This window comes from Panthera uncia (genome assembly GCF_023721935.1).
Source record: "Panthera uncia isolate 11264 chromosome C1 unlocalized genomic scaffold, Puncia_PCG_1.0 HiC_scaffold_3, whole genome shotgun sequence".
Classification (NCBI taxonomy): domain Eukaryota; kingdom Metazoa; phylum Chordata; class Mammalia; order Carnivora; family Felidae; genus Panthera; species Panthera uncia.
Window position 1 is genome coordinate 38614787 of NW_026057584.1, and position 22643 is coordinate 38637429.

A 22643-nucleotide genomic window follows, 5' to 3' on the forward strand; every position below is an offset into this window, starting at 1 on the left:
AATGTAGCTGAGTTGAGATTCTTTTTAAAAAATAATTTTTGAATAAGTAGTGTATGAAAGAATATAATGTTGAAAAGATCCAAAGGTAAACGTATCTCCTCAACTTCATGCCCCAGTCATCAGTTTCTCCTCCCCGAAGGCAAGCACTTTTACTGGTTTCATTTGATCTGTCTGAAATAGTTTATTCATATACAAACCCAGAAACACAATGGTTGCCTTAAAAATGCAGTGTCATAGGGGGCACCTGGGTGGCTCAGTCGGTTAAGCATCTGACTTCGGCTCCTGATCTCACAGCTTATGAGTTTGAGCCCCATGTCAGGCTCTGTGCTGACAGCTCAGAGCCTGGAGCCTAGAGCCTGCTTCGGATTCTGTGTCTCCCTCTCTCTGCCCCTCCCCCACTCACTCTTTGCCCCTCCCCCACTCATTCTCTCTCTCTCTCTCTCTCTCTCTCTCAAAAATAAACATTAAAAAAAAATTAAAATGCAGTGTCAGGGGCGCCTGGGTGACTCAGTTGGTTAAACATGCAACTTCGGCTCAGGTCATGATCTCACGGTTTATGAGTTCAAGCCCCGTGTCAGGCTCTGCACTGAAAGCTCAAAGCCTGGAGGCTGTTTCAGATTCTGTGCCTCCCTCTCTGTCTCTCTCTCTCTCTCTCTCTCTGTCCCTCCCCCACTTGTGCTCTCTCTTTTTCCCTCTCTCTCAAAAATAAATATACTTAAAAAATTTTTTTTAAATGCAATGTCAGAATCATGCAGTTATAGAAACCCCTTTACTTAGGAGCATGGTTAAGTTCCTAAACCCTGTTCAACTTCCCTTCCACCTCCCTGACCTCCCCTCCCCCACCCCAAACAAGCCCAAGGTACTATCTCCCCACAATCCCCCTCCCATCACCCCACAGCACCAGTGCTCTGGGAGATGTCTTCATTAAAATTAGTAAATTAAAAATTTAAAAATAAACGGGCTTCTATGTCTGGTCAGCATTTAAATAGAGGCTGCCAAGTCTTTATTGTAGTAAACCTTTAAATGAAAGTATCCTGAAGATTACTAAAAGGCACCAAAATATATTTCCATAATTCATGACTGGCTTTAGCCGTTCAGAAGGGACCTCTGAGAGAGGAAGATGCCATTTGGGTGGTGCTTTCTTCCTTCCTTCCTTCCTAGGCTAGAGCGGGCCCAGCCAATGGCAGGTCCTTTTTTATTTTTTAATTTTTTTAAATGTTTATTTATTTTAGAGACAGAGAGGCAGAGCACAAGCTGGGGAGGGGCAGAGCACAAGCTGGAGACAGAATCTGAAGCAGGCTGCAGGCTCTGAGCTCTCAGCACAGAGCCCGATGCAGGGCTTGAACCCACGAACCATGAGATAATGACCTGAGCTGAAGTCGGACACCTAACCGACTGAGCCACCCAGGTGCCCCCAATGGCAGGTCCTTATAGGCTAATGTAGGAGGCCTCCTCACCCTTCTCCTGTCTTGCTGCCCTCTGAGGCAACATGCTTTTTTTTTTTTTTTAATTCAGTCCATTTATTTAAATGTATATTGTACGTAAGTTACAAATTCTCACTTCTGCCACTCTGCTAGAACTTTTCTGGATAAGCCTCCATTTCTTCCTTGATCCTGTGTTTTACAAGTAATGTGAGGTTACTATCTGTGTTTTGAAGGTTATAGCTGACAAACATCTGTTTGTTGGTCTTCCTGGCTAAGTGCTGGGTAAGATCAGTGGAGGTCATGCCACAAGTGTCTCTGAGGAGGGAGGTAGACACGGGGATGGAATCATAGTGGCTGCACAGGGCCACGGCGAGGTTGCACAGGTGCGGCATGGCCCCCACCCACAGGAAGAGCCAGTGTGTCAGCCACATGACGTGGAAGTGGACGAGCTGCTCCCACAGCCTTGTGCTGAAGTTGTGCAGGGAGATGTCCCGATCTGGGGTGGCCCCTCCATGCTGCCCGTTGGGCCCAGGACCACAAGCACCAAGACCCCGGCCCCCCACCACCATCACTGGCCCAACCAGACCCTAGCAAGCGAGCCAACATGCTTTTTATAAAAGGCGGATTTTTTTTTTTTTTGGAGAAAATTCTCTTACTTTGTATATACATACACACATATTTTAATATATATATTTCCGTAATCTGAGACCGTTAGGAGGAGATGTTGGCTCCCACATCGGGCTATGGAGAAACCATTCTCAGCGATCATTCATCGCTCCTTAGGCCTCCGTCTCCCCTGCCTGTGCACAGGGCTGGCTGGTGCCACAGGCAGCGGGCTCCTCCCTTATCTGATGCTCGGTCATCATTCATATGTTTACTGTTATCTGTCCATGTATCTGTTTCTCAGAAGTAGCTTTTTGTTTTCCTCTTGCAGTTAGTGCTTACAGACTGTAGCTAAAGTAGGAGCGTGAATGCCAGCTCCCCTTTCCACCCTTTTTGAGTCTTCTTCTAGGTTACCTCTCTCCACCGCTAAAGTGTTTAAGCACGTCAATCAGAATGCAGCTCTCTGTCTTTTCTCTCTCACTCAGAGGAGATTGCATTTAGTAACACCATTTAAAAAAATCTTGAGTGACCTCATAAAACACTAATGTTTGAAGAGGAATGCTCTCACCTTGTCAGGGTGGAACGTTGGTGTATTTTAGGGGACAGAAGTCTTCACTGGTGTTCTGCTGAAGGAGCCGGCGTGTTTCAGTCCAGGTGCAAACGACTAGTTCTGTCCAGTACTGTGTTATTCTCTCTGATGACCAGCCTATGTGTTTGGTTCTGTAATGGGTGATCTGTGCAAATCCCCTTGGCTTTGCATCTAGCCTTGAAGCATTATGAAGCTGTTAGCTCTGTCATGTTTTTGGCGATCATGTCCACAAAATCTATCCTGTGCAATTCAGAATGAGTTTATCTTATAGTTTCAAGGATCGTAATTTGTCACTGGGGTTGGAAACTTTTGTTATAGCAAGGAATAAATAACACCCCACATGGGTTCACTAGCAAAGCAGGCCTGGCTATCAACATCCTACACACAAAAATCAGCAGTCCCCTTTTTTTTCCCCCCCAGTCTCATAATCTATTACCTAGCTGACTCTTAAAACCTTACAAAAGAGGAGATAGCATCCTGACTTGAGAGGGAGCTAGGGGAAGATGTCTTATAAAAATGCACTTCTCTTTGTGGAAAAATGAGCTGCTCACTCCCTTACCGCTGATCTGATCTATGAGGTGCCGCTGCAGGCGGATTCCCAGACCGCTGGTTGCCAGCATTTTGAGTGTGATCCTAATGAGCTCATGCCTGCAGAATTCAGTCCTTGTGCACACCATCAGGCTCGTTCTGCTTTGGCAGGCTTTGTGCATGGTGCTTAGCTTTGTTCTCGTAGAATACATGCTCTTGGTCTTGGAAGAAAGCAAGTGGAAGAGGAGGGTTTGCGCAGACCTGTACAGCTGTCACTATTTCAGTAATAACCAAAAGCTTGTGTTAATGTTCGGGAAAGTCCTTTGCAGAGGTGTTCCCAGGCAAGTGAAGTCATAGTGCGGCTAGAATTCCTGTGTGCGTCATCTTGCTGTTCCTCAAACTCAGCATGCTTATTCCTGCTTCCCAGCTTTTACCGCCCCTCACCCGTTATCATCTCTGCTCCATTTTTCTCATCTAGAAGTGTGAGTCCAGACCTATTTGTTCCATGAGGACTTTCTGACTCCACCGTGTCGTCGCTCATCTTCTCCGGGGTCTCCACACTCTGCTACCCAGCCGCTCTTCCTTTTTAGCCCTTCCTGTGAAATTGTCATCCTAACAGCTACACAAAGAACACCTGCTAGACCAGAAACCTTTCTTTGATTCTCTTGCACTGTCAGGGATATGTTGTGATGGGTACATGGTAAAAATCTTTTGCTTGATGATGCTAACTACATTGTGAGTCACTGCACTGTGATCATCATGCATAATGGAAACACTCAATATTTTCCCTCATGACAGAGCTAATTTTTTAAGCTTTAGTATTTTGTCATTGTTAGAAAAACGTAATATAGTTTTGTATTCCTGTATGTAGTATTCCTAATCCTATATAAATTCCTAAAATGATTTTTTAAAGCATTCTATCTTTCTCTTAAAATCGGCAAACCAAATACACTGCAGGAGACCATTTGGTGCAGTCAGGAGAGTTGATAGAAGAATAACTTCTTGGGGAGAATCCATCTAGTGGCCCCACTTTAATAATCCAGGTGACTCAGTTGAGAGAGGAGCCCCACTTCTCTAGGCTGCGACTCTTCCCTGGTGCCTGTCCATCAGCATCATTTCCTATGACATCATTGCCTTAAATGACACCTTGGGGAAAATGCGTCTTGTAGGGACACTACAGTGACTCAGATACTCTGTATACAGAGAAATTCTAGTGGCTGTGGGTTTTATCTTTGACACATTTTGCCTTCATGGTCTTTCAAATTGTAATTACTTTCCAAAATCAATAATTGGCATTTGTATTGCTTTTCATCAAGCTCAGATTTTATGTGTGTGTGTGTGTGTGTGTGTGTGTGTGTGTGTGTGTATGTACACATGCACCTGTGGGGAGAGAGGTTTATATATCTCCACATATCTCTATCTATCTATTTATCCATCTATCTATTTATCTATCCAGATCTATATATTTATATATCTATATGCCAATGGTTCCTAAATTTGATCCCTGTCTAGTGACTACATTGAAGCCACCTGAAAAATTAAAATACAGATTCCCTATCACTGCAGAATCTATACAGCATTCTTTTTTACTCTGCTAGACTGCTTTTTTGTATTTCCACTAACAGTGGCCGTCTATTTTGTAGAGGTTAGGAGTGAACGCTTTGGAGTCCCACAGACTGGGTTTGAGTTCTGACTCTGTCATTTCCTGTTTATTTGACCTTCTGCAAACTCTGGCACTTCTTCTGTAATATGGGGATGGGAATTTCTGCCTCCCAAGGCTGAAGTGGGTATCAAATAACAACATGAGCGGCGACAAACCATGGTGTCTGGTGCGCTGTGGAGCGCCTCAATAAATGGTGACTAGTTTTCTTCCTATCCCTACACTATACATTTTTTGGTATGTTGTTTTGTGCATTATTTTTCTCATATCTTTGGGATATTCATAGAAAATTTCAGAGAATTCTGTAAAATCAAACAGGAATTGGTGTAATTTATTTCTTTGATTGGAAAAGAAGGGATTGATTATTCAAAGAGTCTAGAGTAGGATCTTCTGACAGGGGGTGTGGCAGATTTCTTCAGCTGATTCCTAAATGACTAGTTTCAGTGTTGAAATTACTGTTTTTCTCCAATCAATTTGCAGCTGAGATAAAAATCTGTTTTAAATACTACCACGGCATTAGCGGAGCCCTGCGAGCCACGACCCCCTGCATCACCGTGAAGAATCCTGCTGTGATGGTGAGTGCCCCTCATTGCTGGCTTCCTCATGAGGTCCCCCCGGGCCCTCGGCTTCTATTTTTGCCAGTGCAGCTCTGGCAGGGTTATGAAGAACGATGAAAAAGGAAAAACGTAACAGCGTGGGCACTGTTGTAGGAGAGGAAATAACTTACAGGCTGGCTTACCTGGATCCATAATACGAATCGTGGAAAAATATGATTTGATTTATAACAATTCTGCAAATGGTCAACTCTTCGGAGAACCCATTCATGAAGCAAATTAGTGAGTATGCCATCAAATTTAGTCTTAAACTTGGTCTAAATTTAGTCTGGGTGACTGGTTGGGAGGAAATGGTGGCATTGCATCTTACCTGAGTTTAATTTACATGAGCTCAGTGAGTAAGAGGGGAAAATAGCAATTCAAATCCTGTGTGATTCTACCCGCAGTCATCTTTACAAGCTTTCACTCCAAAGAGTGTGAGATGGGGATCATGCATGTGCTATTCCCTCAGGAGGTCTGAGCACCAGATTCCTAGATGCCAAGTTGGGCGCTAGAGCCTAAATATACCACACATTTTTAGTATAACATGGCCACTCAACGGAAGTCCCCCTCTTCACCAGGCCCTCAAGTGAAGAAAGAGATGCCTGATTTAGTTTGGAAGGAAACCGGTTGTGTTAGACTTTTGAAGGCAAGTATATATATACATTTTCAACATGGTACTTTCTGAAGGTTTATTTTTCACAATTTTGTGGTTTTTCACTCCATTGACTAAATTTAGAATCTAACAGCTTTGTAGTATGTACTCATTGTAGATGGGTGGTTGGGTTCAGGTGGTTTGGGGAGATTCTTAGAGTCTAAGATATGTAAAGCATTGGAGGTTTAATAAGCCATTAATAAAAATCAGGTCATGAAAGCAAAGAAGAAAAATATTGACTCCCACAATGTAGAACCTTTATCACAGTGTGTGTGTGTGTGTGTGTGTGTGTGCGCGCATGCACGTGTGTATTGTGTATGTGTGCATTTATAGATGCAAGCATTTTTGGAAATAGGCAAGTAGTCATGTTGACTCCCTGAAATTCAGAAAGTAATCTCTGCAGGTGGCACTTTGAACCAACAACGGTATATCATGAAGTCTTTCCTTTTCATTTATTCACTCAAACAAATATTCATTGGGTACCTGCTAAGTACCAGCCGTTGCACCCACCATTGGGGATGACATGACAAGCAAAAACTCAGTCCTTTCTTTCACTGGTCTGGTGGGGACAAGAGACATCATTAAATTAATTTATGTTTATTTGAGTGGTAACTGCTGTGAGGGGGAGTAAAATGGGGCTATAAGGGCTCATACTAGTAGAATTTATCCTGATCAGGTAGGTCTTGGAAAGCTTCCTTGAAGAAGGAAGATTGTTTGCAGGACAATCTGAAGGATGAGTAGGAGATACTTAGGTGAAGAGGTGGGGTGGGGGGGGGGGGGGTGGAAGAGCATTTCAGGTAGTGGGAATAGTATTTGCAAAATCTTTAGTATCCAAATATTCTACTCGCATTTGAATTATATTTGAGTTCCCATGTAGTAAACACAATTTAGAATTTAAAAGAATAATCCACATTTATTATACAAGACTTTGAAGGTCACCAGGAGAATAACAGTCATTGATTACAAAATCTGTCATGTCACATACTAAGCGGTGGAATGTGCTTCAACTGATATTCTAAAAAGAAAAGTTACAAAACTGGAAAAGTGAGGTCTTTAATAATAGAACCTTTGAAAAATTAACTGTGTGTGCAATTAGACAGTAACTTCCAAACATGATTTTCTAGATTCAGATTTTCTTAGACGTGAGCAACTTAAGTGATCAGATATCACTGAAGGCAGCAGGGTTTTCCAGCGTAGTGAACACTGGTCTCATTCCATTGATTTTGCATTGAGATTACTCTGTCAAAGCCTGTGGATAGTTTGTAGATAATTAATTTTCTTCAGACAGCTTTTAGAGAACCATCAAAGCTTCATAGATATAGCTCTGGCAGTCAGAATAGAATATTTCTGTTCAAAGGGTGACAATAATGGAATTGGTGGTCAATAGATTTCTGACCCAGCTGAGACAATTTGGGTGTATGTCCAAAATTGGAAGTCTGGGGGACACCTCATGGGGATAAGTGCTGTGCTTCCATGATGGTCACCTAGTTATATGACATGTGTCTAGTTATTGTGACTGATTGACAACATTGATATTTTAGTTTGATTATTCCATGACCATATGCAAAGAATAGCCCTGGAAGAAGTGTCTGAGCACCTCTCTAGGGAAGAAAATGAGCTGCCATCATCATCTTATGGCCTCCTTTCTCATATATCCTGTTGCAATGAATCAAGGATTTTAAAAAAGTTGCGTCTTTTCTGTCATTTGTACTTTGACGTCATTGTCATTCATCAGAGTACTCAGTGATATGTGTCTCCGACACTTGGAACAGGAAATCCTTTGGCTTCGGGGACAGATAAAGGCTAGCATCACTCACTACCATGTATTGTTTCAACACTCGGTTGTCAGTGTTCCTTCTGGGTTTTCCTGGAATGAATCTGTGGCGTGAGTTTATTTAAAATCTCTCTTTAAACATTGAGTGCAGATGTGTTTCTTATCACCGATGTTCCTGTATCTAGTGATAATGTTTGGTCTTTCCTGGCTTTCTTGTCATGAATGATGGAATTGAATTCATGGAGTATTACTTCAGAAGAGCATTTGCCTCAGTTGTAGTACAGGAGGCTATCTGTGAATTCTGTGAGAGTTGTTTCACATTAGCTTTTGCCAGACAGTGGTTTATATTTTTAAAATGAGAATTTGAAGGCATTTTCTTGTGTTTCTATAATGTCTTATAACATTTCCAACATGTTTAAATGAAGACTGACCATGAATCTTTTTCATCTCCTTTAACTCACTTAGCATCAGTGTAGCTTAGCAGGAAGAGACTTCATGTTTTTGGAGGGAACACATCTTATTGGGCGGTGTGGTCCATTTGGTGGGAAGCTATGGTTTATCAGGCTGTACTCAGGACTTGGAGGGCAGGTTGCTGAGTGTCTGTCTCACAGCAGTCTGTACCACCTCACGCTGTTCACTACTCTATGGTCCAGGGATGTGTGTGGTGAAAGCAGGATGAGACAGAGACAGCCATCCATTACCTGGCCAGTTTGCTGCTGTGTCTTTTCCGATTAAACTGGGGATGATGAGTCAGAGAGAAACAACGCAATATGGTAAACTTTACATACTTGTTGAGAGTCAATCCAGAGTTATCATGAAGTTGGTTTTATGGATGAAATAAATTAAAGATACCTGGATGATACCTTATTATACTGCAGATGACGTTTGAAAACATCAGGAATCAGTGAAGTGCCACGCAAAATAGTTTTGATTAAGGTACAGGAAGTAGAGGGGCACCTGGGCGGCTCAGTCGGTTAAGCTTCTGACTCTTGATTTCAGCTCAGGTCATGATCTTATGGGTTCGTGGGATTGAGCCCCACATTGGGCTCTGTGCTGACAGTGCAAGACCTGCTTGGGACTCTCTCTGTCTCCCTCTCTCTCTCTCTCTGCCCCTCCCCAACCTGTGTGTGCACACACTCTCCCTCAGAATAAATAAATAAACATGTAGAAAAGGAGAAGGAAGTAGAAATTTATATTTCAAAATTTAAATAGAATTTATTTAAAAAAATTTTTTTTAACGTTTATTTATTTTTGAGACAGAGAGAGACAGAGCATGAACAGGGGAGGGTCAGAGAGAGAGGGAAACACAGAATCTGAAACAGGCTCCAGGCTCTGAGCCATCAGCACAGAGCCCGACGCGGGGCTCGAACCCACGGACCGAGAGATGACCTGAGCTGAAGTCAGACGCTCAACCGACTGAGCCACCCAGGCGCCCCTGGACTTTATTTTTAAATTGTTCAACTTTGCTCGGATTAGTAAAGTTTTATTTCTTAGCAGTATATGAGGTTAAAAAATTGAAGGATAGTTAACATACAGTGTTATATTAGTTTAGTGATTGAACAATTCTATACGTTACTCAGTCCTCATCACATTAAGTGTACTTTGTAATCCCCATCACTTATTTCACCCATCTCCCCATCCACTTCCCTCTGGTAAACATCAGTTTCTTCTCTATATTTAAGAGTCTCATTTTTTGTTTGTCTTTCTTGTTGTTGTTTGTTCATTTGTTTTGTTTCTTAAATTCCACATGTGAGTGAAATCACGCTGTATTTGTCTTTCTCTGACTGACTTATTTCATTCCGCATTATAGTCTCTGGATCCATCCATGTTGTTGCAGATGGCAAGATTTCATTGTTTTTATGACTGAGTCATGTTCCATGTTCCATTGTATGTATGTGTATATATATGTCACACTTTCTGTATCCATTCATCTATCAGTGGACACGTGGGTTGCTTCCATATCTTGGCTATTGTAGATAGTGTTGCAGTAAACATAGGGGTGCATATATCTTTTCGAATTAGTGTTTTCATTTTCCCTGGGTAAAAGGCCAGTAGTGGAATTACTGGATCATCTGGTAATTCTCTTTTTAATTTTTTGAGGAACTCACATACTGTTTTCCACAGTGGCTCTATCAGTTTGCATTTGGTGGTGTATGATTTTTTTTTTAATTTCTTAATCTTTATTTATTTTTGAGAGAGAGAAACACAGAGTGTGAGAGGGGGAGGAACAGAGAGGGGGAGGGAGACACAGAATCCAAATCAGGCTCCAGGCTCCGAGCTGTCAGCACAGAGCCGACATGGGGCTTGAACTCAGCAACCGTGAGATCGTGAACTGAGCCGAAGTCAGATGCTCAACCGACTGAGCCACCCAGGCTCCCCAGTGGTGGTAGATGATTTTTTGAAAGGTGAGGGAGTGTGGCAAAGTTTAGATGGAAGGGTTCAATCCAAAGTTTAGAATTAAAATGTGGTCTCTGTTTCCCAATTATTCAAAATATATTCTGCCTTCAGTTCAGTCTCTTATAGCATTGTGGGCTTCTTTGTTAGAGAACTGGGAGACCTTTTTTTTTTTTTTTTTTCCTAGTGTACCATAAATGGAGCACTTACTTGTACATTAATTGAGAGAAAGGCTAAATTTGCCATACTCGGTGGTCCATAAATGACAGGTTTCAAGTGAGATAGCCTTTACACAAACTTTTACAATACAATAATCAGTACAACAGCACTGCAGACTCTTACAACTGCTAATTATAATAGCTGTGCCATGTACCTGCAGCACAGTAAAATAGGAGTCTACGAGGGCAGTGGGGCATCCACATGGTGACTCAGAAATATTTGGCAGGTAATTGGAGGGTAATTCTACATATATGTGGACGAGTTTGAGAAAAATCACCTGTTTAGTTTATTCTGTTTTCCTAGTAAATCTAAAGGAATCTGGTGTTTGGTTTTTAACTGAAAGGAATATTTTAATATAGTAATAGTAATGTAAGTACATTCACTACATATCAGCTATATTCTTATCAAAGAAGTAAAAGGACATAAAGTAGGTTGATTCCTGTCCCAGGAAATTTAGAAGTTCATATTGGTTTCATTTGGGGTAATGATTTAATTTAGGTGTGACTCTTTCTCTTGTCTCTGAAAATATGCATTTTTATGTGTCTGGATTCCAAGATTTATAGTATATGAAAGGCATATACTACAATGCATGTTTGATACAAAAAATCATCACATTTGTAAATATATGTGGTTCCCTAAGCACGTTGGGTACCATCATACTCCTGTGAAACTTCAAATATGTGCTTTTCCTCTGCAGATGGGGGCAGAAGGCATGGAAGGAGGTGCTTCCGGAAATCAGCATTCTCGGAAACTCGTCAGCTTCACGTTGTCAGGTAAAGGTGTCTTTAAACGTGATGTCCAGTTTGAAAGTGTATAATTTCAAAGGCATGAATAGTCACTTCTGTCTATAGATTCTTTTTTTTTATTAAAAAAAATTTTTTTAATGTTTTTTTTTGAGAGAGAGAGAGTGAGCAGGGAAGGGACAGAGAGAGAGAGGGAGACACAGAATCTGAAGAAGGCTCCAGGCTCTGAGCTGTCAGCACAGAGCCTGACATGGGGCTCGAACTCATGAGCTGTGAGATCATGACCTGAGCTGAAGTTGGATGCTCAACCGACTGAGCCACCCAGGCACCCTTACAGAGTCTTACATATGATATGTGAACTTTTTTTGGTAAAAGTTCTGGAAATTCAAGTATGTTTCTTACCATGAAAAAATTAGACTACTAATATAAACTCAGAAATTATTTCTTCCAGGTTTTCTAGTGATAAAATGACTGTAACTATGTACAGTTACTTAAAAACAACACTGTAACATATGCTATCCCTACTGGAGAACTTTGGTTTGAAAACCATGTATGTGCTTAGCTCATCTGAAGAAAGGAAAATATTGGAGACTAGGAAAAATAAGCCAAGGTTACTCCTATTTCTGTGGAGAAATTCACATAAAAGTTGGAAAGCTGATAAGGCAACTTTTTTGTTTATTTTCTGATTAGGGAAATCTTCTAATTGCTTGTTTGTTTATGAAAATGTGCTGCTTTTCAGATTGTGAGTTAGAACTCATCTGTGTTTTGTAAGTTTAATTTAGTTGAATCCAACAGTTTAAAAAAAGAATAGGAGGAAAAATCAGAGTTTTTCACCAAAGGGAATTATTTTTTCATAGAACATCAGTTTATACAGACTGAAAACTTTACACACAAAATATACCCACACCTATGTATGTGTATACTGGGTTTCAGAATAAAATATATTTCATATGTAGATCACGGTCAAAAACATCTGAAAGCTACTGATTTAAAAAAAAAATTGGCAGTCATAAAGTCAGGAAGACACTAAGAAAACCAGTCTTTGAAATGAACTTTTAAAACAGACAACTGTGCTATGACACATATAAAATGCAGTCTAACAGATGTCTGTCACTAAAAGATGTTTTGTTTTCATTTTTCCATTGGTGCAGTGCTTCTAAATTTTAAATTAGATTCACTTTTCTTGGCTGCAAAAAGTAATGTGGACGAAAATTGACATTGTCAAGAGTGAGAGAAAACTGATCTTGAGAACAGACATTTCCATGATGTATAATTACCACATACGATGAAAGTGTGCACATTAGTTCATCGCTGGCCCATGGCCTTCCAGAGTATCCATTTCTGTTCTAGCATGTTCCTACTCCCCTATATGAGTTGACTTACTATGAAAGCCTTTTTTTGCCTTTGGTTCTCTGGTGGATCTCAGAAGTTGTAAACTGGTGGCTTATGGTTCAATTTTGGCCAAGAAGTATGTTTTGGTTGGAACCCTCAGGTTTTAAAACATATCTAGGTTTTTCGAAGCGCACTTTGAAGTTCCACTGCCAGTGGAACTTACCCTGTCTGTGTGTCTCCTGGAAGCATTTATTTGGCTCTGCTTTAGACCTTCACAGTCCTGAGGGGTTGCAGGTACAGAAATCCTTCGTGTATAGGTAGGGAACAGTTAGCCCACCTCCATGGTTCAGAAAATTTACTTTAATCATACCATGGTCTTCTTAGTTTAGACGCATTGCCTTAAGCTTCCAAGTGATCAATATCATTCCGAATGCAACACACACATACTGATTTTGACTCTAGTGGGGATGTTAATTAACTCACTGCAGGAGAATGACCATCTAGAACTTGAAAACCCCAGGATGTTTTCCTAAAAAGTAGGAAATAGCTTTGGGGCATCACCAGATGCTTCTTCTTTAAATATAATTTCCAACATCCTACCTCAGTACACAGGGTGGCTGGCTACTTTATATCTGTTTTACTTCCTAATGTATGGTCAGATATTTGCAGATGGTGTACAGAAGTGGCTAAAAATTATATAAGATGAAAGCAGTTCTATAATGGTAATTCTGAACAATTAATCCAGTTATAGCATATTGACAGTGATAATAGTGTTTAGCGAAGAGCATTTATGCATTGTAGAATGTCTGCCTGCAAATGTTCTACTCTTGATTCTCTGTGGTAAGTAGGGACACAAATTAGTGAATTCTACAGCTAAAACAAAAGCTGTTTGTGTGTTTTTTTTAATTTTTTAACGTTTATTTAATTTTGGGAGAGAGAGACAGAGGTGCAAGCGGGGGAGGGGCAGAGAGAGAGGGAGACACAGAATCCGAAGCAGGCTCCAGGCTCTGAGCTATCAGCACAGAGCCCAAGGCGGGGCTTGAACTCATGAACCATGAGATCATGACCTGAGCCAAAGTGGGACGCTTAACCAACTGAGCCACCCAAGTGCCCCCAAAACTGAGTTTCGGTTACTATCTTAATCCTCTTCTCCAAATAAGACTTTAAACTAGGGTATTTAGCATGTCATACTTTTGTGACTTTGAGGTCTGAGTTGGTCTATTAGGTGATGCAGACATTTATGAGCAGTAAAATATGTAAAAGACAAAATGGGGAAGCCAGAGCAGAAATGAGACGGATAAAGGAACAGAATAATCAGACTACAAATAGTTGGTAGATTCTTATATTTATTAATGAAGATTTATTTGTGCAGCATTCCTTGTGGAAAAATTTGATATGAGGGTTATTTAATAGTGGCGTCTTTCATTACAGTGGCATAATCTTCTGATGGAATGCTTTTTGTCCAAAGGAATGCTTTGCATGAATAATTTAGCTCTGTCATGCTTTGTGGCAGCCATTTCCGTCCATGTTACTCCTCATTTACTGCAAAGAAATCCCTTGTTTAGAAGTAGATTTAGTATCTAAAGACTATCATTCTTCTGTCTTTGAGTCTGAGGCGAGCCTAATCGAGAAAGGTAAGAAAGTAAATATGCAAATTGTTTTCCTCTCGGAGCTATTTTATGCCAAATAAAGCCACTCGAAAACATGTAGCACCATTAAACTGATAGTGAGTTGCAGATGCTGTGTTAAGATGACTGTGTAGCTTATGAAGTGCCAGGAGTGGGGACTGTAAGGCTAGAGAGACGACAGTGGCTTCTCTGAAGTGCCTTACTCATCTTTCTCTTCTCCTTCTCTTTTCTCTTCAGATCAAAGATCTTCCTGTATTTCATGCGGTGTCCTTAGCATAAGGGCCTCCTGGTTGAATTTTTCGGTCTTTGCTGACATATGAAACTCAGCTGTCAGTTAGTTGTTATTAGACAGCACTCTGGGCCACAAGTTCTTGTTGGCCATGGGTGAGCCTCCTCCAGGAATGGCTCCCTAGACAATGTGGTTCTATGGGCAACCCCACCGATTCTGTCCCTCTAGGAAAGACTTTGAGTTTCAAGAATGGGCTTGAGTAGGATGACTCAGGGAACCTGCCATCATTGACAGTCACCATACAGAGTCTGTTGCCCAGCTGATCTGGGTAATCCAAAGGTCTTTGGAGGTTCAGAGGGATCTGCAGAATTTTTCTCTGGACTAGTGGTCAGGACCTCCCTAGACTGATCATAATTGTAGCAAGTTGCTTAGAAATGGTCCGTTATTCCAGAAGCTTTCAAGATCCCTTAGCTCTTAGGCCAATCTTATTCAAACTGATATTCTCAGGAAGGTGTTGAGGACCCGGAAGAGCTGGGTTTGTTACCTGACATGTTGGTGTCCCTTATCCTCACTCCTTTGAAAAGTGTCAGTCTTTCCACTTACCAGACTTTAGCCAGAAATTTTAGCAACTCACATACTGTGAAGTAGCAGCTGGTGAATCTGAGATGTTCTGGGACAGCCATCAAATATTTAAGTTACTAACCAGTAGACTCACAATTATTTAATACAGCAGGTAGCATTCAACTTTTAGAAATATTTCTTGTTTTCTTTTCCCCCTAATATTCATTACATTTGTGGAAAATATAACATTTTAAATGTGGTACAACTGAATGTGTGCTCTGAAGTTTCACCCCCAATTAAACATAGGTCTGTAATTTCATTATATGTATGTAGAAGAGATTTAATTTTTCTCTCATGAAAGAACATATTAGCATTCTTTTTTTTTTTTTAAATAAACTGTTTCCTAAGAATTTCTCTCAAGATACTGTGTGAAATGCTGGTTGCCAAACCACATAGCAAAATGGTGGTGAAGACGCACGTTAGAATCAAAATGGTTCCCAGGAAGTCAGTTTAGGTACATGAGGTGATGGTAAATGTTTGGCTTCATTTATTCAGCCTGTCAAGAGACTCCCCCTCTGCTGGAATTATTCATAACTCACTTGTCCTTACTTATCTCAGTGATCATAGTGTGAATAACTTTGTTATTGTTTTACTGTTGTTTACCCCCCCTCTTCCTTTCTCTCCCTCCCTCCCCCTCTCTTTCTTTCAAGATCTTAGAGCAGTTGGGCTAAAGAAAGGGATGTTCTTCAATCCTGATCCTTATCTTAAGATGTCCATTCAGCCAGGGAAGAAGAGCAGTTTCCCCACCTGTGCCCACCATGGGCAGGAGAGAAGGTCTACTATCATCAGTAACACCACTAATCCAATTTGGCACCGAGAGGTAAGATGATCCTCAGGGATCTTCTACTTGACAGGAATTTGGCCAAGTTCATCTCTCTTATGTGTACTGTTGAGCTGTTTATGAGCATGGGCAAGATGGCTAAGATATCTCGGGATTCTGTTAGGAAGAGTGTAGGAGGAGAATGAGACAGTCCCTTGTAGCCAGGGCCAGGAATAGGGCAAAGCAGGTGAGGTCCTTGATCTCGGGTGCATGACTGAAGGGAGCCAGAAGACTCAATAATCAAAATTAAGATTTTAGTGAAATATTTTAAAAAATGAAAATCAGTGCAAAAAATTCATGATGAACAGATATTAAAATTTTAAGTAAGGACAGGTTCAATAACATTGACTTGCAGAGCCATATTCGAGCCTGAAGCAGAAGGAAAAGTCAGTAACACTGATCCTGTTTTTATTTAAAATTTTTATGTTTTTACACCCAAAACTAATGTAACACTGTATGTTAACTAACTGGAATTAAAATAAAAACTTGTAAAGCCCCCCCCCCCCCCAAGTTTTCTATATTTTGTTCTAGTTATGTATTCAGTACAGATTAGAGGAATTTCTCTCCCTATGGGCTTTGGCAAATGTTTTTTGGATTTGTAGATTTTGGTTAATTAAGCCGTTCAAGGTAGTTGTCATCCCGAGGGAAGCCAGATCGTTGATGTGTTGGTGATAGATACTTTGGTATCTATACTTTGGTGATAGATACTTTGACGTTCCTTCCAGCCACATTATGCTACCAGTCATCTTAGCGCACCACATCAGTGAAATCAAGCAAAGCGTTTTCTCATTAGAACTAGGGAAAATCAAGGAGTGAACAGAGATATTGTTTCTCATCTAATGAGCAAAGCATGAACTCTGCCACCATTTCTCAGAGATCTAAGACATGTTTCACATACTGGTGTTAGAGTGTTTCTAGGTAAACCTTTATTGGCGTAGGAGTTGCATAGTTAATCAGATCATTCCCTAGTGTTTAATGACAATATGTTCTAACTTTGTAGAAATATTTCCATGGGGAGGGAGATGATTCGGGGATCTAAAACCAGTTGGAAAAAAGGCACTGCTCTTTGAGACTTGCCAGCACAGCAAGATTTTCTCCTGAGAAGTTCTTATAGTTACTTAAATGGATTAAATATTGCGTGTTTTCTTACACCTGGTTTAAAAAAACTGCTTATGATCTCCACATAGTAAAAAATTCTTAAAGGCACACGACTTAATTTAACATATGTAGAAGCCTAGAAGACATAGCATGTATCTCACTATGAGCTTTAGAAGGCACATAGTGGATTTGGTAATGATATTGGCAATAACTTCCTTTTCCTAACATTTTATATTTACAAAATTCTTAAATTTTGTGTGCATAATAAGGTCGCATAAGGGATGAGATCATCATCCACCCATTTTGATGGTTAAGAAACTGAAGCTTGAAGTGTTTATGTAACTTAGCTGTTCAGAGGCAGAAGCAGTGCTTAAACTTTGCTCTCTTATTCTAAGCAAGTGCTTTTTCCATGAAGCAAATTACTAGATGACATGGCCCTTTGGGGAACTTCAATTGTTATGACTAGATAAACTTAGTAGTGCCTAAGTATAAAGCTGGCTGGAACCTTTCACATCACTGTGGTTGAATGGATAATATCAGGAATGGGATGAAATGATTCTGGTTAGATTCCCGGCTTCATCACTTATCCGGAGATCCTCGTCCTTAAGAAGAAAAATTTATCTGAGGCACCTGGGTGACACAGTTGATTAAGCGTCTCTTGATTTCAGGTCAGGTCATGATCTCACAGTTTGTGAGATCGAGGCCTGCATAGATCCCTGCCTGGGATTCTCCCTCTCCCTCTCTCCCTCTGCCCCTTCCCTCTTGCCATGCTCTCTCTCTCTCTCTCTCTCTCTCTCTCTCCCAAAACAAACAAACAAACAAACATTAAGAAAAAGAAAATGTTATCTTTCTAAAGATAACATGAAGGTAATGTATGTGAAAGTCTTTGTAAACGAATAAAGCTCTTTATATTTATTTTAGATTCTTATTAATAACCAGTCTGATTTTCTCCAATGGTATTGCTAAGCAAAACAACAAAACTTATGTTAGCTTCATATTTTTATTTTTCTGTCTCAAAAGAAATGACCCTGTGTGCCTTTTAAATTAAGTAATTTCTCTTTAAGCATCGTTTTATTTTCATATTTGTCAAGAGAAACCACAGTATTCTGTAGATGTTCCTACTTTAGCCACTAAGTGAAAGATATTTTAACCTATGCTGTATAATTTCAAAATACCATGGGATTAAGAATTAAAATTGCTGTTAATCAACTACAGTGGTTAATGTGAAACTGTCCAATAACAGGATATTAAATTTCAAAGAATTGAGATACAATAAATATAGTAAGTGCTAAAATTGTATTGTGCAGTTTAATATTTGCTAACGTCTCCTAAAACTGTTGAACCAGGATCCTAAGCTTCTTTTGTGACAGGTCCTTAACTGAGGCCTTGTAATCACTGTGAATGCTGATCATTCACTCAGAATGACACTGGTTGTAGATATTTCTAGCAATGTGGACTCTGGGTGTCATTAGGATTTGAGAGATCCCATTTTCTAAGTAATAATAAAATGATATAATTTTGTATTTGTCTTCCTTTTGAATCACCACGTTATCTGTTTTTATTTTCAGAAATATTCCTTTTTTGCGCTTCTTACTGATGTCTTGGAAATTGAAATTAAAGACAAATTTGCCAAGAGCCGTCCAATCATCAAGCGTTTTCTGGGGAAACTAACCATTCCAGTCCAGAGGTTGCTGGAGCGGCAAGCCATTGGGTAATCAGCCCCCACTTGGAGGGATCTTGTTGAGATTAGTTTGCATAGAGGCGACTGAAATGAAACTTTGTAGTCCTAGGACTTATCTTAGTGATAAGAAGTGGTAAGGTAATTCCTTTAAAATTAAAGTGTTCGTATACTCATTAAACTGTGCGGGACAAAAGGCTCTGTTTTCATTATATACCTTTTTTTTTGTTTGTTTCTGTTTATTGTATCTGTCTTTTCCAAGATGTGCTTACCATTAGCATGTCAGTGTCAGATGTCATAGTACTCAATTGTTTTTGAGGATATTGAAATCTTGCAGTAAAAGCTTCTCCCCAGAGCCAGATTCCAGCGTCAGGTCGACAGCTCCCTTATCCTAATTAATCCCATCCAGACAACTCGTTATTCCTGAAAAACAAAACCACCTTGTTTCAGGGCCATTTAAAACAAGACCTTGACTCACGGGAGATATTATAGTAGAGCTCCTACCTGCACGTTCACTCAGGCAACTAAAGTTTACTCACTGAGAGAATTTAAAAATGTGATTTCATGTCTGTTTTCTTTCTATGAGCTTTTTGTAAACTGTGAATAAAGTAGTTAAGAAATCATAACATCGCTTATCATAAATGGTAGGTATATTTTTGCTTGGTAGTTTCCAACAAACTCAATAACACTGCTGCTCCGAGGTAGCACTCAGGGTACTTTTCTTGTATCTTTTTCATCATAGGCAACATTGTGAACATACTGCAACAGTAACAGTGGTAGTGGTGATGGGGCATCTTGTTTTGTATCTTTTTCACTGTCAGAACATGAACAAATGGTAGTGGCAGTAACAGTAGCAGCAGCAGCAGACTATAAGTAGTAGCAGCAGAAGTAAAAAATAGAAGTAAACAGTGTAAGAAGATGCCGAGAGCTTATTCTGTGTCAGGGGTTAAAGACGTTCCTCGTTCCTCGCATCAGCCCCCGTAATCTTCTCAACAGCTCTGGGAGGTAAATCATGTGATTACCCCCATTTCAGAGATGAGGAATGTGAGGCTAGCAAGCAAGAGGCAGAGCTGGGATGCGAGTTCAGATCCGTCTGCTCTAGATCCTGGCAGCGCCCTAAGGACGGGCAGCAGTGTGATATTATTCCAGCTAACTAAGGAAGGCTGGTCATTCACATTCACTCTGTAACAAATGAACTGTTCTGTTTCGGCAAGTCATAATTTACTTGGGCATTAGTTTCCTCATCTGAAAAATACAGTGTTGCGATCAGTGGATCTCAAAGGCCCCTTCAAAATCTGAAACTAAGAGGTTCTAATGGATTGTAATTCTCTGGCCGTCAGAGACCATGAAATGTGTGGTTGAGCCAGGACACATGAAGTAGAAATATTATACTGAAATCTTAGCAGGCTGATTTATCTGATAAAAGCTAGGAAATCACAATTATTGCTTCTGGTAGAGATACTATACTTGAGGAAGTTTTTTAAAAGTTATTTTTAGGATTTCTAGAAAGTGAAAGATTTTAGACAGAATTAACTAGGGTAAATACAGTATATCTGTCATTTAATGTATATAATTATAATCATATAATTTATATCTCACGCTTGCTAAAAGTATGAATTTATGTACACCAGTAAGAATGATCAAGGCAAAATAAAACCTTTTCAGTGCATGAAACTGTTGTTGACTTATTGGCTTTTCATTTCAGCTGTTAAACAACTGGACACTTAGAGAACTACCAGTCATGAATTTATGTGCACTGGAAGTCCAGCATGAATTTGTAAAATATTGGAATTAAGAAATGTTTCTGTATAAGTATATTTAAAGCATTGCCTGATACAGATACTTGGGGATTTGCTTTATTAGATAAGAATGACACTACATACTAGTATATCAGCTATTAACACCTAAATGTGTATTCCTGATCTGATGATTGCCTTCCATCAAGTGATTAATTCATCTTGAAAAGTGCTGGGTTCTCATTACTTATATGTTTGGTAGATTGCAATCCTCTGAGGTAGTTGAGGTTTTACAGAATGTGGTTTGTAGAATGAGATAGAATCCTTACTAAGTGCCTATTTTGAAGGCATTTGTTTGAATGTAACATTTTACAGGGTGGCCTGCGTTTGTCCAAAATGCAGATCACTTTCCCATGCTTTGTCAACCCCTCTGATTACATTAGAAAGAGAATGTCTCAAGTAGTGAGAGTACTTTGGCACTTATTCTTTGCAATTATGTATCATAATGATATATAATATATTGCTCACAACAGTATATCACAGGAAGAGACAGGATGAGTCAGGTAAGACTGGGTAAGAACGAGAAGGCAGGTGACTCTTCCGACAGGCACTCAGCGCAAGGGACGAAACCCTTGACTCGGAATCTCCCAGGAGGGAAGATTTCCTGTATTTATAGGTTGAATAGTTGAATTGAGTTATCTTGCCAGTTTGGTAAATAAACAGTACTAACGCTTGTTAAAATCCTTCTTTCCAAGTAAAGAGTCTCATTTGTTAATTAATTTATTCAACAAATATGTGTGTATGCATATTTAGTGTCTTCTAAATGTTAAGCACTGTGTTTGGTATCGGGGATATGTCAGTGAGCAAAACAGATGGATGCAGTTCTTTTCTTACAATTCCTACTAAACACTTATTTCCTCGCTAAAATCCATCACTTTTATAAATCTTCATCATCAACCTCAATACCTTAATTTTACTGGCTGAGGAGGAGAAGAGGAGGGTCAATTTATTTTTAACAAAGAAATGAAGATTTTATTTTTGCCAGGACTTAATGCCCAAAGAGATGGGCGAGGAACCACAGTGTTAAAGGCAGGTCTGTGTAATGTGCTGCTAGATTCATGCATCAGTGGGCAAAGATCAAGAACCTCTGTGTGTTAGGTGCTATCTAAATACTGGGAAGTCAGTGGTAAGAGAAAGAAAGAGATGCCCCTGCTATTATGCAGATTACAATCATTATATAACGTTATTTGAACACTCTAATGTAAAAGTAACGTAACCATGTCTAGTAGTAAGAAATGCCTGTGTATCCCTTTGCAGAATTTTTTGTAAATACCAGTTGAAGCAGGAAAAGCATTATAAAAGCAGGCACGTTTCGATGAACCATGAGTAAATTATGTCATTAAAATGCATGCTCCTGAAAGCAGCCTAGAACCACTGGGAATATGTAAAGTGAGATGGTAGTATGATGACTACAGAGCAGGGGCTTCTGTGTCAGATGAATCTGTGATCTCATCCTGGGTCTGTCGTCATTACTAGTCTGGCCTCGGACAACCCACTTACCCTCCCCACACCTTGGTTTCCTGTTCTAGAAAACAGAGCCAGCGCCTGCCTCACGCGGTTGCTGAGAGATGGTATATGCACAGCCCTTAGCTGAGTGTGCCTGGCACACATCATGCACTCAAAGTGGGAAACCAAAGTGTCAGTTGAGAAAGAAAATATGACAATGTTTCTAGGGAAGAAAAGCAAAAGAAAGAAGAAAAGGAAATCATCTTACAGTTTTAAGAAATTCTCATGAAGTCAAAAGACTAACAGCTGAAGTGGGGTTTTATAGTAGCCTGTGCTCTTTTAAATGGATGACATCCATTTGGAATTGTGCCAAGAAGGTAGAGACGAACAAACAAAATAGTTACATACATTCATAACAAATGGCAGACCAGAGGCTCTAAACTGTACGGTGGTGCAGGTATTAGGTAGAGGCATTGTTTTCCTTCTGAAGTTGCCAGTAGAGGGCAGTGTGAGAGCAGAGATGGCGTGATTTGGTATCCCTTTGATTATTTTCCTTAATTAAGAATACATCAGATTCAGAATGAAAGTTGCTTCCTACAAGGTAATGATGTAATTGCATTTGACTTTGATCAAACAAATGCAGAATTACAAAAGATTTGACACCTCCATCCTTAAGGAGGCTGGTAGCTGGAGCGGGGGGGGGGGGGGGGGGAGGGGGGGCCGGGGGGGGGGCCCCCGCGGGCCCGCCCTTTGGGGGGGGGGCGGGTCGCCCCCCCCCAGCCCACCTACCTTCCCCCCCCGCCTACCCCACAG

General features: G+C 40.3%; 2 protein-coding genes across 5 annotated transcripts in view; one reads left to right on the forward strand and one right to left on the reverse strand.

Annotated features, from left to right (window-relative positions):
* Window positions 1-22643, forward strand: part of HECW2 (HECT, C2 and WW domain containing E3 ubiquitin protein ligase 2) — a 370790-nt gene that overhangs the window by 218952 nt on the left and 129195 nt on the right. For all 4 annotated transcript variants that reach the window (XM_049615928.1, XM_049615927.1, XM_049615926.1 and 1 more), the window contains 4 exons: window positions 5285-5379; window positions 11137-11212; window positions 15643-15812; window positions 18479-18621. In XM_049615928.1, the coding sequence (XP_049471885.1) occupies window positions 5285-5379; window positions 11137-11212; window positions 15643-15812; window positions 18479-18621 (484 nt within the window). The remainder of the gene's footprint in view (window positions 1-5284; window positions 5380-11136; window positions 11213-15642; window positions 15813-18478; window positions 18622-22643) is intronic.
* Window positions 841-2696, reverse strand: LOC125911799 (proteasome assembly chaperone 4-like). The gene has a single exon (XM_049615953.1). The coding sequence runs from the start codon at window positions 1991-1993 to the stop codon at window positions 1574-1576; it is 420 nt and encodes a 139-aa protein (XP_049471910.1). The 5' UTR covers window positions 1994-2696; the 3' UTR covers window positions 841-1573.